The following is a 12,596-nucleotide window of genomic DNA, read 5'->3' on the forward strand; positions in this document are numbered from 1 at the left end:
AACGTCCTCTTAGAGGGCCCGAGAGATAGCACAATGGTAGGGCATTTGCCTTGCATGCAAACAGACCTGGGTTTGATCCCTGGCATTTCATATGGTCTCCCAAGCCTGCCAGGAGAGATTTCTTTTCTTTTTTTTTTTAATTAATATCTTTATTTAAACACCTTGATTACAAACATGATTGTGGTTGGGTTTCAGTCATGTAAAGAACACTCCCCTTCACCGGTGCAACATTCCCATCACCAATGTCCCAAATCTCCCTCCTCCCCACCACACCCCCTGTACTCTAGACAGGCTTTCTATTTCCTCATTCATTCACATTGTTAGGATAGTTCTCAATGTAGTTATTTCTCTAACTACACTCATCACTCGTTGTGGTGAGCTTCATGAAGTGAGCTGGAACTTCCAGCCCTTCTCTCTTTCGTCTCAGAATTATTGCAAGAATGTCTTTTTCTTTTTCTTTTTTTTGGGGGGCAGGGTTTGGGTCACACCCGGCAGCACTCAGGGGTTATTCTGGCTCTCCACTCAGAAATCGCCCTGGCAGGCTCAGGGGACCATATGGGATGCCGGTCTTTGAACCACCAACCTTCTGCATGCAAGGCAAACGCTTTACCTCCATGCTATCTCTCCGGCCATGTCTTTTATTTTTCTTAAAACCCATAGATGAGTGAGACTATTCTGCGTCTATCTCTCTGCCAGGAGAGATTTCTAAGCACAGAGCCAGGAGGAACCCCTGAATGCTGTCGGGTGTGGCCCCAAAACAAAACAAAACAACAACAACAAAGAACATCCACTTAGAACTGCCAAACTAGGCCTAGTAAACCAAGCCCAAATATCACTTCTCTGACACGAAAACACAGTGGTGGGCACGTGCCCACCTGCACCATAAACAAATGAAAACAGAGACCCGGACCTGACCCAGGGTTCAGGCATTTGTCTGCAGCTGGTGCTGGAGGAGCAAGTAAGAAGCCCTGTACACTCAGGCGCCTCCCCAAATAAAAGATGTTATTAGTGGCAGGAGAAAATTAAATGAATGGCAGAAGAAGGAAAAAAATATTCTAAATCCCATGGAACAAGCCCCAAGAGGTACTTGAGGGAAAGTAACTTCAAAAGACTCAGCGGTGCCCCAAAGTACCAGGTGCCCATTGGAAAGGGGGACAACCTTCATGCCAATCCCAAGGCTCAGTGGGGTGTGGGGGTGTGGGTGGGTGTACCTGTGTGTATGTGTCTGTGTGTCTGCATCTCTGTGTGTCTATGTGTTTTTCTGTGTGTCTGTGTGTGTCTTTGTGCCTGTGTCTGTGTGTGTCTCTGTGTCCGTGTACGTCCCTATGTGTGTGTGCCTGTAGTGTGTCTTTGTGTGCCTGTGTGTTTGTGTGTGCATATGTGTGTCTGTGTCTGTGGTCCCCCTGAGCCAGCCAGGAGCAATTTCTGAGCACAGAGCCAGGAGTAATCCCTGAGCACTGCTAGGTGTGGCCCAAAAATCAAAAAGAAAAAAGAGAGAAATCACTCCAGGTGAGCTGAGGGGACCCTATGGGATGCCAGAGAAGAGATCAAACCCGGGTAGGCCATGTGCAAGGCAAACACCTTACCCGCTGTGCTATTGCTTTGGCCGCATACACGGAGACTTCAAATCTGCTAGACATTGGTTATTGATGGTCATTGGTTATAGGCTGAGGCTGGTTTAATATTCAGCAGCCTGGTACCAACTGGCATCCCTGGTTCAAGCAATCCAGCCCCTCACCCTCCTGCCTGCCACACACACCAGATAAATATTCAGAATGCAGAGAGTTCTGCCAAGTTCTGCAAAAGACTTCTAGAAACACCCACAAAACTCCTGTCCTGAACTTCATTTTTTGCTTGTTTGTTTGTTTTTTTGTTTATTGGGGGTCACACCCGGCAGCACTCAGGGGTTACTCCTGGCTCTCTGCTCAGAAATCACTCCTGGCAGGCTCGGGGGACCATATGGGATGCCGGAATTCAAACTACCATTCTTCTGCATGCAACGCAAACACCTTACTTCCATGCTATCTCTCCGGCCCATGTCCTGAACTTTTGAGTCCAAGCAACCAAACAACCTAAAATGTAGCAGGATGAGGAACTTAGGCCACATCTGGCGGTGTTCAAGGCTCACTCCTGGGAGGCTGGCCCCGGAGCTGGCTGAGGGCAGGGCCCCAGCAAAGAGGCATTTTTGTTTGTTTTGGGGCCACACCCGGTGGTGTTCAGGGGTCATTCCTGGCAGCTTCAGGGAACCCTATAGTGTGCCAGGAATGGAATCTGGGGAGGCCACGTGCAAGAGAAACGCCCTTCCAGCTGAGCTATCACCCCAGCTCACAAATTGGCATTCCTGACAGCTCACACCCAAACCCCAAAACTGAGGAACCCCATTTCCTGGAACAAAGGCAAAGCCAGGTCCCTTTCATGATTCAGGGCTACAAGCTGTCGGGACCCACAAACACTGGGTGGGGTGATGGACACACAAAGGCACAAGTTCACACCCTGGATGCCAAGGTCCTCAGCTGGGGATCAAAACAGGGTGCAATGATGCGGGGATGCCCAGGAGAGTCCTGAAGTTCACTCCCCATGACCGCGTCTCCCTGCAGAACCCACCCTCCACCACACCCGGGGGACACCCATTTAAAAGGCTCCCATCTTGGGTCCCCACCTGCAAGACCGGAGAAACGGGACTTTCTGTAATGAGGCGTTTAAAGGCCTGAACTGGCTGGGTCAGGGAGCGTCGCCTTCTGGGATGGGCTCCCGGCTGGCAGCTTCACCCCTGTGCACTACCCGGTGTTTCTGGTCCCAAATGCCATGACCAAGTTGCCCTGAGTGGCGCCTGGCATTTGGTGGCACCAGCGGAAGTGAAGCTGGCAGAATCACTGTCTGGTCCATGGGACTCAAACAAAAAAGGGAAGGCAGTGTGCTTAACAAGTGGGACTCGTCAAAGCTGTGTCATCAGAGGGAAACTGAGGACTGGAAGGATTTGGAGGATTTGCAGCAAGGGTCAGAGGGAGGTCAGAGATTCCAGGGAAGCCACCTTGCAGCTCTGTGGCACCTTCCAAGCTTCTTTCATGAGTCACCACGTGACCCACCCTCCCTACACATGGGCCCTCCTGAGCGTCTTCAGCATTTTAATTCTTTTTTTTTTTTTTTTGGATTTTGGGTCACACCTGCCTGCACTCAGGGGATACTCCTGGCTCTATGCTCAGAAATCATTCCTGGCAAGCTCGGGGGACCATACTGGATGCCACGGCATCCCATCATCCTTCTGCATGCAAGGCAAACGCCCTACCTTCATGCTATCTCTCCAGTTCCAGCAGCATTTTAGCTTTTAACTTTTCACTTCATTGTAAAACAAACCCATGGGACCAAGAAAATAGCATGAAGCAGGGGACATACTTTATATGTACAAGGCCCCGTTTCGATCCCCAGCACCGATGGACCCAACCTTCCTGGTCACCTACGTGGCCGGAAACAAGTAATCGTCTGAGCTAGTTGGCAAAGTTGTAGGAGTGGATTCCAGTCAGTCAAGCTTAGAGGAAACACAGACCCCCCCCCCCAATTTTAAAAATATTAGGGCCTGAGGTGATGGTTTACAGAGTACAAGGGTGTGTCTACATGTGAGTTCAATCCCAGACACCCTATGGTCCCCTGAGCACTGTCTTTTCACTTTGGGACCACACCTAGCAGTGCTCTGGGTTGATTGCTAGCTATGTGCTCATGCTCTGGACTCCCTCCTTTTGGGGATTGGGGGATCCTGTGGGATGCCAGAGATTAAACTCATATCATGCCAGCAAAATGCCCTCCCCGTTGTCCTAGTTATGGTTCTGGCTGCACAATAACTTTTTGTTTGGTTGGGTTTTTTTTGTTTGTTTTTTTTTGGGGGGGGGCCACACCCGGCAGTGCTCAGGGGTTACTCCTGGCTGTCTGCTCAGAAATAGCTCCTGGCAGGCACGGGGGACCATATGGGATGCAGGGATTCGAACCAACTACCTTTGGTCCTGGATCGGCTGCTTGCAAGGCAAACACTGCTGTGCTATCTCTCCGGGCCCTGTTTTTGTTTTTGTTTTTGGGCCACACCCGGCAGTGCTCAGGGGTTACTCCTGGCTATCTGCTCAGAAATTGCTCCTGGCAGGCACGGGGGACCATATGGGATGCAGGGATTCGAACCAACCACCTTGGGTCCTAGATAGGCTGCTTGCAAGGCAAACACCGCTGTGCTATCTCTCCGGCTCCTTCAATAACTTTTTAAGAAATCAAACCTAAAATTCCTTGTTGGGGTACGGGTGTGTGTTATCATTAGTTTGACATCAAGTTCCTTGAAAAGCAACCCCCTGGGGCCGGGAAGGTGGCGCTACAGGTTAGGTGTCTGCCTTGCAAGCGGATGGACCGCGGTTCGATCCCCCGGTGTCCCATATGGTCCCCCAAGCCAGGGGCGATTTCTGAGCGCATAGCCAGGAGTAACCCCTGAGCGTCAAATGGGTGTGGCCCAAAAACCAAAAAAACCAAAAAAAAAAAAAAAAAAAAAAAAAGAAAGAAAAAAGAAAGAAAAGCAACCCCCAACAGCAAGTGTAGCTTCTTCTTGCCTGCCCTAAGTCCTCACAAATCTTTTATGTTCAATTGCAACGGATAAAAGAGACGGGCCAGGACGGGCTCTGGGGTTCAGCCACTGCATGCTGGGGACCTGGTGGTGTGGGATTCCTCCCAACACGGCTAGGAGCAGCCCATGAGTTCGCAGCCAGGAGCAGCCAGAGTAGCAGGGTCCCGGGTTTGGCCCCAGCACTGCTGGGAGGTCAAAGCACACACAACACCAGCACACCCTAGGACTCGAAGACAGGCACAGCTTCCAGAAAGTTCAGCCAGGCATGAAAGTCTCAGCAGGAAAGACGTTCCACACTCACATCCAAGTTCCTGTTAGTGAGTTAGTGTAGCCGGCAGTGAGCACGGGACAGTGGAGTGGACAACCGTGTGGACGTCGGGCCAGTACTGCCCCCGTGTGGGGGGTTGCTGAACTACCCTGAGCCCCACCAGCCGCCACCGGCAGAGGGGGGAAGGCTCAGGCCTGACAATTCTAAGTTGGCATGAAGGCGGGAGTGAGGCTCGGCATGGAGGAGGCCCAGGTTCCACTCCAGCATGACAAGGCTCCCCGAGCACTGCCTGAAGAGCCCTTCTCATCCCCCATAAGGGAATCCCACTGGGGCCAGGAGATGGCCCAGAGATTCGTGGCCCCGTCTCTGCGATGCCGCACAACCCAGGGTTTTTTTTGTTTGTTTGTTTTGTTTTTGGTCTTTTTTTGTCTTTTATTTCTGTTTTTCAACCACATCCAGTGGCGCTCAGGGGTTCTACGCTCAGAAATCACTCCTGGCAGGCACAGGGGACCACATGGGATGCTGGGGACGGAACCCGAGTCCGTCCCAAGTTGGCTGCCGTATCACTGTGCTACCACTCCAGCCCCACAATCCAGTTTCTTAAACTTGGCTTTTCCCACAGGGACATGGCATTGTGGAGACCCCTGGATCACCCCGGACACCCAGATGTGCACCACAGTGCACGGCGCAGTATGAGTCCTTTCCAGCCTGCTCCATGGCGCTCGGCACACTTGTGGAATTTTCTCCTTATTCAGACAGAACAGAACAGGGCGGATCTAGGGCCAATTTTAAATTCTCTGACACAACCAGCAGATCTCTCTGCCTGCATTTCTCCCCGTCCTGTCTCCAGTCCCAGCTACACTTTTTTTTTTTTTTTTTTGGTTTTTTTTTTGGGCCACACCCTGTGACGCTCAGGGGTTACTCCTGGCTATGCGCTCAGAAGTTGCTCCTGGCTTCTTGGGGGACCATATGGGGCACCGGGGGATCGAACCGCGGTCCGTCCTAGGTTAGCGCAGGCAAGGCAGGCACCTTACCTCCAGCGCCACCGCCCGGCCCCCCCAGCTACACTTTTAAGACGCAAAACTGAGGCCAACCACAATCGTAAGATTATCATTAAGATGATCACATAAGGGCCGAAGCGATAACACAGCGGTAGGGTGTTTGCTTTGCACGCAGCCAACCCAGAACGGACCCAGGTTTGATCCCTCGCATCCTATATGGTCCCCTGTGCCTGCTAGGAGGGATTTCTGAACACAGAGCTAGGAGTGATCCCTGAGCGCCACTGCCAGTGTAACCCCCCCCCCAAAAAAAAAAACAAACAGAAAAATAATATAAAATAAAATGATCACTTAAGAGTGAAAAGACAAACTCGCAACAGTTCCCGAATGTTAGCTTCCATCTCTGGTAGCTACAGAAGCCACAGCCACACAAGTGGCCACTTGTGGTTGAATATTTCACCGCCTTCGACACAAAGCAGCCATCGATACAACTGCAGAACTCATCATTTTTCAGCATGTGACGAAACACGCTTGACTAGAAAACAGGCAAACACTGGTGAATTGGCCCGAGTCCTGCTGCAGATGTATGTGAACTCAACCTCAGCGTAAAGAAAATTCTAGAATTTTTCATGGCCTTGAGAGTCTCCCCCCTTGGTGTTTGTTTTTGTTTTTGTTTGGGGGCCACACCCAGTGGTGCTCATGGGTTCCTCCTGGCTCTGCATTCAGGAATCACTCCTGGCTGGCTCCAGGGACCCTATGGGGTGCCGGGGATTGAATCCGGGTCTGCAGTGTGCAAAACAAATGCCCTCTCTGCTGTGCCTTTGCTCCAGCCCCCACGGACTCTCTAATAGACAAGGTCTATACAACTGATGACAGAGGCCAGTGACAGCACCAATGGTCCCTCCAAAGTAAGTGTGATGCCTATGAATACTACACTCAGAGAAAAGCAACAGTCACAGAAAAAGGAGCCCTGCCCAAGAGAGGTGGCGACTCTCCCGGCCTCCCCAGCCCACACAGACTTGTTTGATTCCTGGCATCCCCTAGGGTCCCCTGAGCATGACAGGAGTAATCACTGAACAAGGGACAGGAGTCACCCTTAAGCAATTCTGAGTGTGGCCCCAAAACAAATCCCCAAGATGTGGATTTGTGATATTCCCAGAAGTTGGCATCATGGCTATGCTTCAGTTGAGTCTTTTTACAGAAAAGTAATCGCCAGCCATGTTGTGTGACATCAGTGTTCAGTGCATATCATGACCACCCGAAGTTTGCCAACACTGCTAGAAGATCTCCCCCCTATCTCCAAGCACAGCAGGTCCCCTCCACATGGGACATATTTCCCCTGGAGAGGAATGTTGAATGGGCGCGCTTGGTAATGTTGCGGCCAGTATCTCATGGTCACACGCTAGCTACTGTCGTTTACTCGCTTTTCCTTGTGAGCTTAGAACATAGCTCTGTGCCTTGGGATTCTGACTTATGTTCTGAACCATTCATTAGAACCGAGTCAGGCAGAGAAGGCCTCAGAAACCATATTCTTGGGCTGGGGAGATATCACAGTGGTAGGGCACTTGCCTTGCACAAGGCCAACCCAGGATGGACCTACTTTCGATCCCTGGAATCCCATATGGTCCCCCAAGCCAGGACACAGAACACAGCACCTCTGGGTGTGGCCCCAAAACCAAAATAAATAAATAAAATTATTAAAAAGAAAAGGAAAGAAACCATATTCTTATTGGCTGGAGCATGTGGCCAATGTGAGTTCAATCTCTGACACCCCATGTGGTCCCCTGAACCTCACTGAGAGTGATCCCTGAGCACAGACCCAGGATTCAGTTCTAAGCACTGCTGGGTATGGCCCAAAAACAAAAGCAAAAAAAAAAAAAGAAGCAGCAGCTATATTTTTAGGTACCAACTGGAAACTTTTACCAAAAAGAAATGCCCCCTCTTCCCATCACAGCCAAATAAGCCCGTTAGATTTTGCCAGAAAATTAAAAGAAAACAATAACTCAGGCCCGGAGAGATAGCACAGCGGCGTTTGCCTTGCAAGCAGCCTATCCAGGACTAAAGGTGGTTGGTTCGAATCCCGGTGTCCCATATGGTCCCCCGTGCCTGCCAGGAGCTATTTCTGAGCAGGAGTAACCCCTGAGCACCGCCGGGTGTGGCCCAAAAACCAAAAAAAGAAAAAGAAAACAAAAACAATCACCACCAAAATGCCCTGAAGTCAAGTTCTTGGCAGTCTTTGAAAGGAGAAGAAAACCCAACAGGACACACAGCAAGAAGAAGACCGTCACTTACAGCGAGTTCACAGAAGTCGATGCTGTCGAGGCTCTTGCTCTGGTGCAAGCGGCCTTTAATACGCCGTAACGAAGGTTTGCCTTGGCTCCCACTAGCAGTAGCACCGTGAGGATTTTCAGAGGATGGCGTGACCCTGGGAAAGGGAGAGGAACATGTTAGGGGGGCTTGGAGGAGGTGCTGTGGGCATCGAGGGGACAGCTTTGGGAATGCACATTCTTCCTACAGTGTCCTCAGTTCTGGGGCAGGCAGGGTGCTGGCCTTGTACCAGACCCACCTGGGATCCATCCCCTGCCCTTCACAGGGTCCCTTGAACCAGACCAGGAGGGATCCCTGAGTGCAGAGCCAAGAGTAGCCCCTAAGCACCGCTGAACGTGACCCACAACAAGAATAACAAAACATTGGCCCAGAGAGATAGCACAGCGGCGTTTGCCTCGCAAGCAGCCGATCCAGGACCAAAGGTGGTTGGTTCGAATCCCGGTGTCCCATAGGGTCCCCCGTGCCTGCCAGGAGCTATTTCTGATCAGACAGCCAGGAGTAACCCCTGAGCATCGCTGGGTGTGGCCCAAAAACCAAAAAAAAAAAAAGTCACCATTTCTGTGCTTCAACCAAAAAGCTAAAAGCAACAGTCAAGAGCTGGAGCCAGCCGGGCCACATCCCCAAATCTTTTTCAGCAAGTGATGGTGCAGAAATCTCTTGATCGATGGAGCCAGAGAGATAGCAGGGCGGGAGGGCATTTGCCTTGCACGCTGCTGATCTGGGCCAGACCTGGGTTTGATTTCCAGCATCCCATATGGTCCCCCGAGCCTACCAGGAGTAACTTCTGAGTGCAGAACTAGGAGTGACCCCTGAGCGTTGCTAGGTGTGACCCAAAAAGCAAAATAAAAGAAATCTCTTGACTGAACCCCAAAAGCCAACATTCAGATTCTCTCCAAGTCAACCACACCCTCCACCTGTGTTTCCTAGGAAACCGGGGGAAGTGGGAATCCAGTTCGCCTAGGCAGTGGCTGGCACTGCCCCCTGGGCAAGTCCAGAGTCTGTCCAGGGCAGCGGGAAATGGACCTAAAATTAACATCAAATTACCTGAAAAGCCCCAAGCCAAGAAAACTCAACAACAAGAAAAGCCCAGATCTGCCTTCTAGGACACCCTGCGTGTCTAGGGGTGCGATATCACCAGCAGGCATTACAGTGGCATCCATGTTCATGCAGATAAACACACTCACTACCCTTCCAAGGCACGTGCACTCACTGCTGGGCCATTACAAGCCGTAGGTTTGGAACAAGGGGGCCTGGAAACTTGGGACAATTCCTGTGAAATAATCACCACCCTAGACAAGCCAAGATGACCGAGAGAGAATTTCCTAAGTGAGGCTTAAGAAAATCAGTTTTCGTATTTGTAGGCTCAAACTATTGGAAGCCTTGTCCACATTATGACCTACTTTCTTTGTTACACATTTAAAATGTTGTCTGGAAGGAATAAAATTGGCCTCTCGTTGCTTAAAAAGAACACATACAGTTTACCATTAGCAAAAGTCATTACATTTTAAATAGATTTGAATCAATTTTTAAATTGATTTAAAATAAAAATTGAGGGGCTGGAGTGATAGCACAGCAGTAGGGCCTTTGCCTTGCATGCTGCCGACCTGGGACGGACCTAGGTTTGATCCTCAGCATCCCATATTGTCCCCTGAGCCTGCCAGGTGCAATTTCTGAGTGCAAAGCCAGGAGTAATCCCTGAGCACTGCCGGCCCCAAAACCAAAAAAAAAAAAAAAAATCAAATTGAGAGGTCGAAGTGATAATACAGTGGTAGGAGGCTTGCCTTGCACACAGCCGACCCAGGACCAACCCAGGTTTGATTCCCGGCAGCCCATAGGATTCCCCAAGCCTGCCAGGAGCAATTTCTGAGTCCAGAGTCAGGAGGAATGGATGAGTGCCACCAGATGAGGTCCCCAAACCAAAAACCAAGCAAGTAAACAAACAGATGAACATAACATGGAAGGCTCCACTAGCAGCCAACAGCTCAGTGAACCCTTCATGACAACACTGTGTAACCATTTTCTTTTACTGAAATACTTTTTTTTTTTTTTGGTTTTTGGGTCACACCTGGCAGTGCTCAGGGGTTCCTCCTGGCTCTGCGCTCAGAAATCACTTCTGGCAGGCTCGGGGAACCGTATGGAATACCGGGATTCGAACCACCGTCCTTCTGCATGCAAGCAAACACCCTACCTCTATGCTATCTCTCTGGCCCCTTACTGAAATATCTTTAACTAATTCCATTCTCTGTTTAATTAAAACAAGCAATATACAATATTTTGTGCATCCCCAGGGAGCAGGCTGAGTGGATAGGAGGGGGAATCGGGGACACTGGTGCAGGGAAGGTCACACTAGCAGTGGGATTAGTGTTGGAACATTGGATGTCTGAAACAACTGTGTTATGGACAGCTCTTAATTTAAAACCCATGTTTAAACTGAATAGTAAGAAAATAATAGCAATTGGGCCAGAGCAATAGCACAGAGGAGAGAGCATTTGTTTTGCATATGCAGCCGACCCAAGTTTGATCTCTGTCATCCCGTATGATCTCTCAAGCCTGCCAGGAGTAATTTCTGAACACAGAGCCAGGAGTAACTGCTGAGTGCTGCTGAGTGTGGCCCAAAAACCAAAAAAAAATATAGCAATAAAACAAAGAGTGTGTCCAAATAGTTTGAATTCTCAAGAACACAGAACAAAAGTCTCATTCCTTGCCATCACCTAAAATCCCCCTCCTGCACCCCAAAATAATCACTACTAATATTTGTTTGTACAATTTCTTATGTCTTTTTGTTTTAGGACCATATCTGACTATGCTCAGGGCTTACTCCTGGCCAGTGCCCAGTGTTCACTTCTGGCTCTGTGCTCAGGGCTGCCCCTTGGTTCTGCACTCAGGGCTTACCCCTGGCTCTGCACTTGGGGCTTACTCCTGGCAGACTTGGGGAACCACATGGGGTGTTGAGGATTGAACCAGCACTGACCTTGTGCAAAGCCAGGGCTCCCTAGCCCCAGATCTCTCTGGCCACAGATCTAGTTCCATCTTCGATGAACCTCGTTTCTCTGATTCCTCGAAAATGCTGAGCCACGTGAGGTCTTTTCTTCTCAGGGCCTCAGATGGGGTTATTCTTGTCCCTGTTATTCCTGTACCTTTGAGGGTGTCATGACACTGGTCACCTTTCAAGGTGAGGCATCCCTGAGTAAAACCATCATGAACTGACTGTAGGTCTAGTCCCAGTGGCAAATGTACATTTGATTCTCTTTTCTGTAAAGGGCAAATCATAAGCTTCATTCAGGAAAAAATAAAATAAAAGGATTTACGTAAGGAAAAGAAAATGGAAAATTGTCCAACAAAATACAAGCCTTCACTTCTCTGTGTTTCCTCTTGCATTGTTTAAATGACAATAGAACAAAAAGAAAGCAGTGGCTGAAGCCATACCACAGCAGGGAGGACACTTTCCTTGCACACAGCAGACCTGGGTTCAAGCCCTGAGATCCCTTACGTTGGGTGTGTCCCCCAAACAAACACACAACCGGAAAGAAGGCAAATTTATTTTTTGCTTTTGTTTTTGTTTTTGGGCCACACCCGGCAGTGCTCAGGGGTCACTCCTGGCTGTCTGCTCAGAAATAGCTCCTGGCAGGCACAGGGGACCATATGGGACACCGGGATTCGAACCAACCACCTTTGGTCCTGGATCGGCTGTTTGCAAGGCAAACGCTGCTGTACTATCTCTCTGGGCCCGAAAGAAGGCAAATTTTGCTGAACTTTTTCTAATTCTATGTAGAACAAAACACAAACCATCGCCATTTCTTTCTTTGCTAAATGTAAAAAGTGAAATTTCTAAGACAGCAAGGACAATTGGGGGGGGATTTGGGGGCCACATCCGGTGATATTCAGGGGGTTATTCCTGGCTCTGCCCTCATGAACTACTCCTGGCAGTCTCAGGGAACCCTATGGGATGCTGGGAACTGAATCCAGGTCAGCTGTGTACAAGGCAAATGCCCCCCCCCCACTATGCTATTGCTCCAGCCCCCAGCAAGGACAATTTTACACACTGGTTTTAGCTAAGACTGAAGGCCAAGAAATGTCTCCTCCTTAATCCAATATTATAATTACTGTTTCCAGGCCCAGAGAGACACTCCAAGGACTGAGCACAGGCTTTGCGAGGGGGAGGTCAAGGTAGGGCCTTGAGCACAGAGCAAGGAATGGTTCCTGAGCACCCCAAAAAATCCCTAATGTCATACAAACCCCCATAACAGAATGAAACAGAAAAGACAAATCATAAATACAGCAGAGGTTAGAGCCCCCCCTCCACAGAGAAACATAGCGTCACCCCATAATTAATGCTGAGTCAAACTGGGGGAACACCAGAGAGATGCCAGGGATCTCGTGGGCCCACATACTCGGCCAGAATTGAAGA

The 12,596-nt window shown here is 49.8% G+C and overlaps 1 protein-coding gene across 1 annotated transcript in view; it reads right to left on the reverse strand.

The window, feature by feature from the left end:
* The window catches only part of TJP1 (tight junction protein 1), a 140,835-nt gene that overhangs the window by 121,037 nt on the left and 7,202 nt on the right, over positions 1 to 12,596 (reverse strand). Inside the window, exon 2 of the mRNA XM_049782664.1 lies at positions 8,153 to 8,285. Coding sequence (XP_049638621.1) covers positions 8,153 to 8,285 — 133 coding nt within the window. The remainder of the gene's footprint in view (positions 1 to 8,152; positions 8,286 to 12,596) is intronic.

The sequence above is a fragment of the Suncus etruscus genome, chromosome 11, assembly GCF_024139225.1.
Source record: "Suncus etruscus isolate mSunEtr1 chromosome 11, mSunEtr1.pri.cur, whole genome shotgun sequence".
In the NCBI taxonomy this organism is placed as follows: domain Eukaryota; kingdom Metazoa; phylum Chordata; class Mammalia; order Eulipotyphla; family Soricidae; genus Suncus; species Suncus etruscus.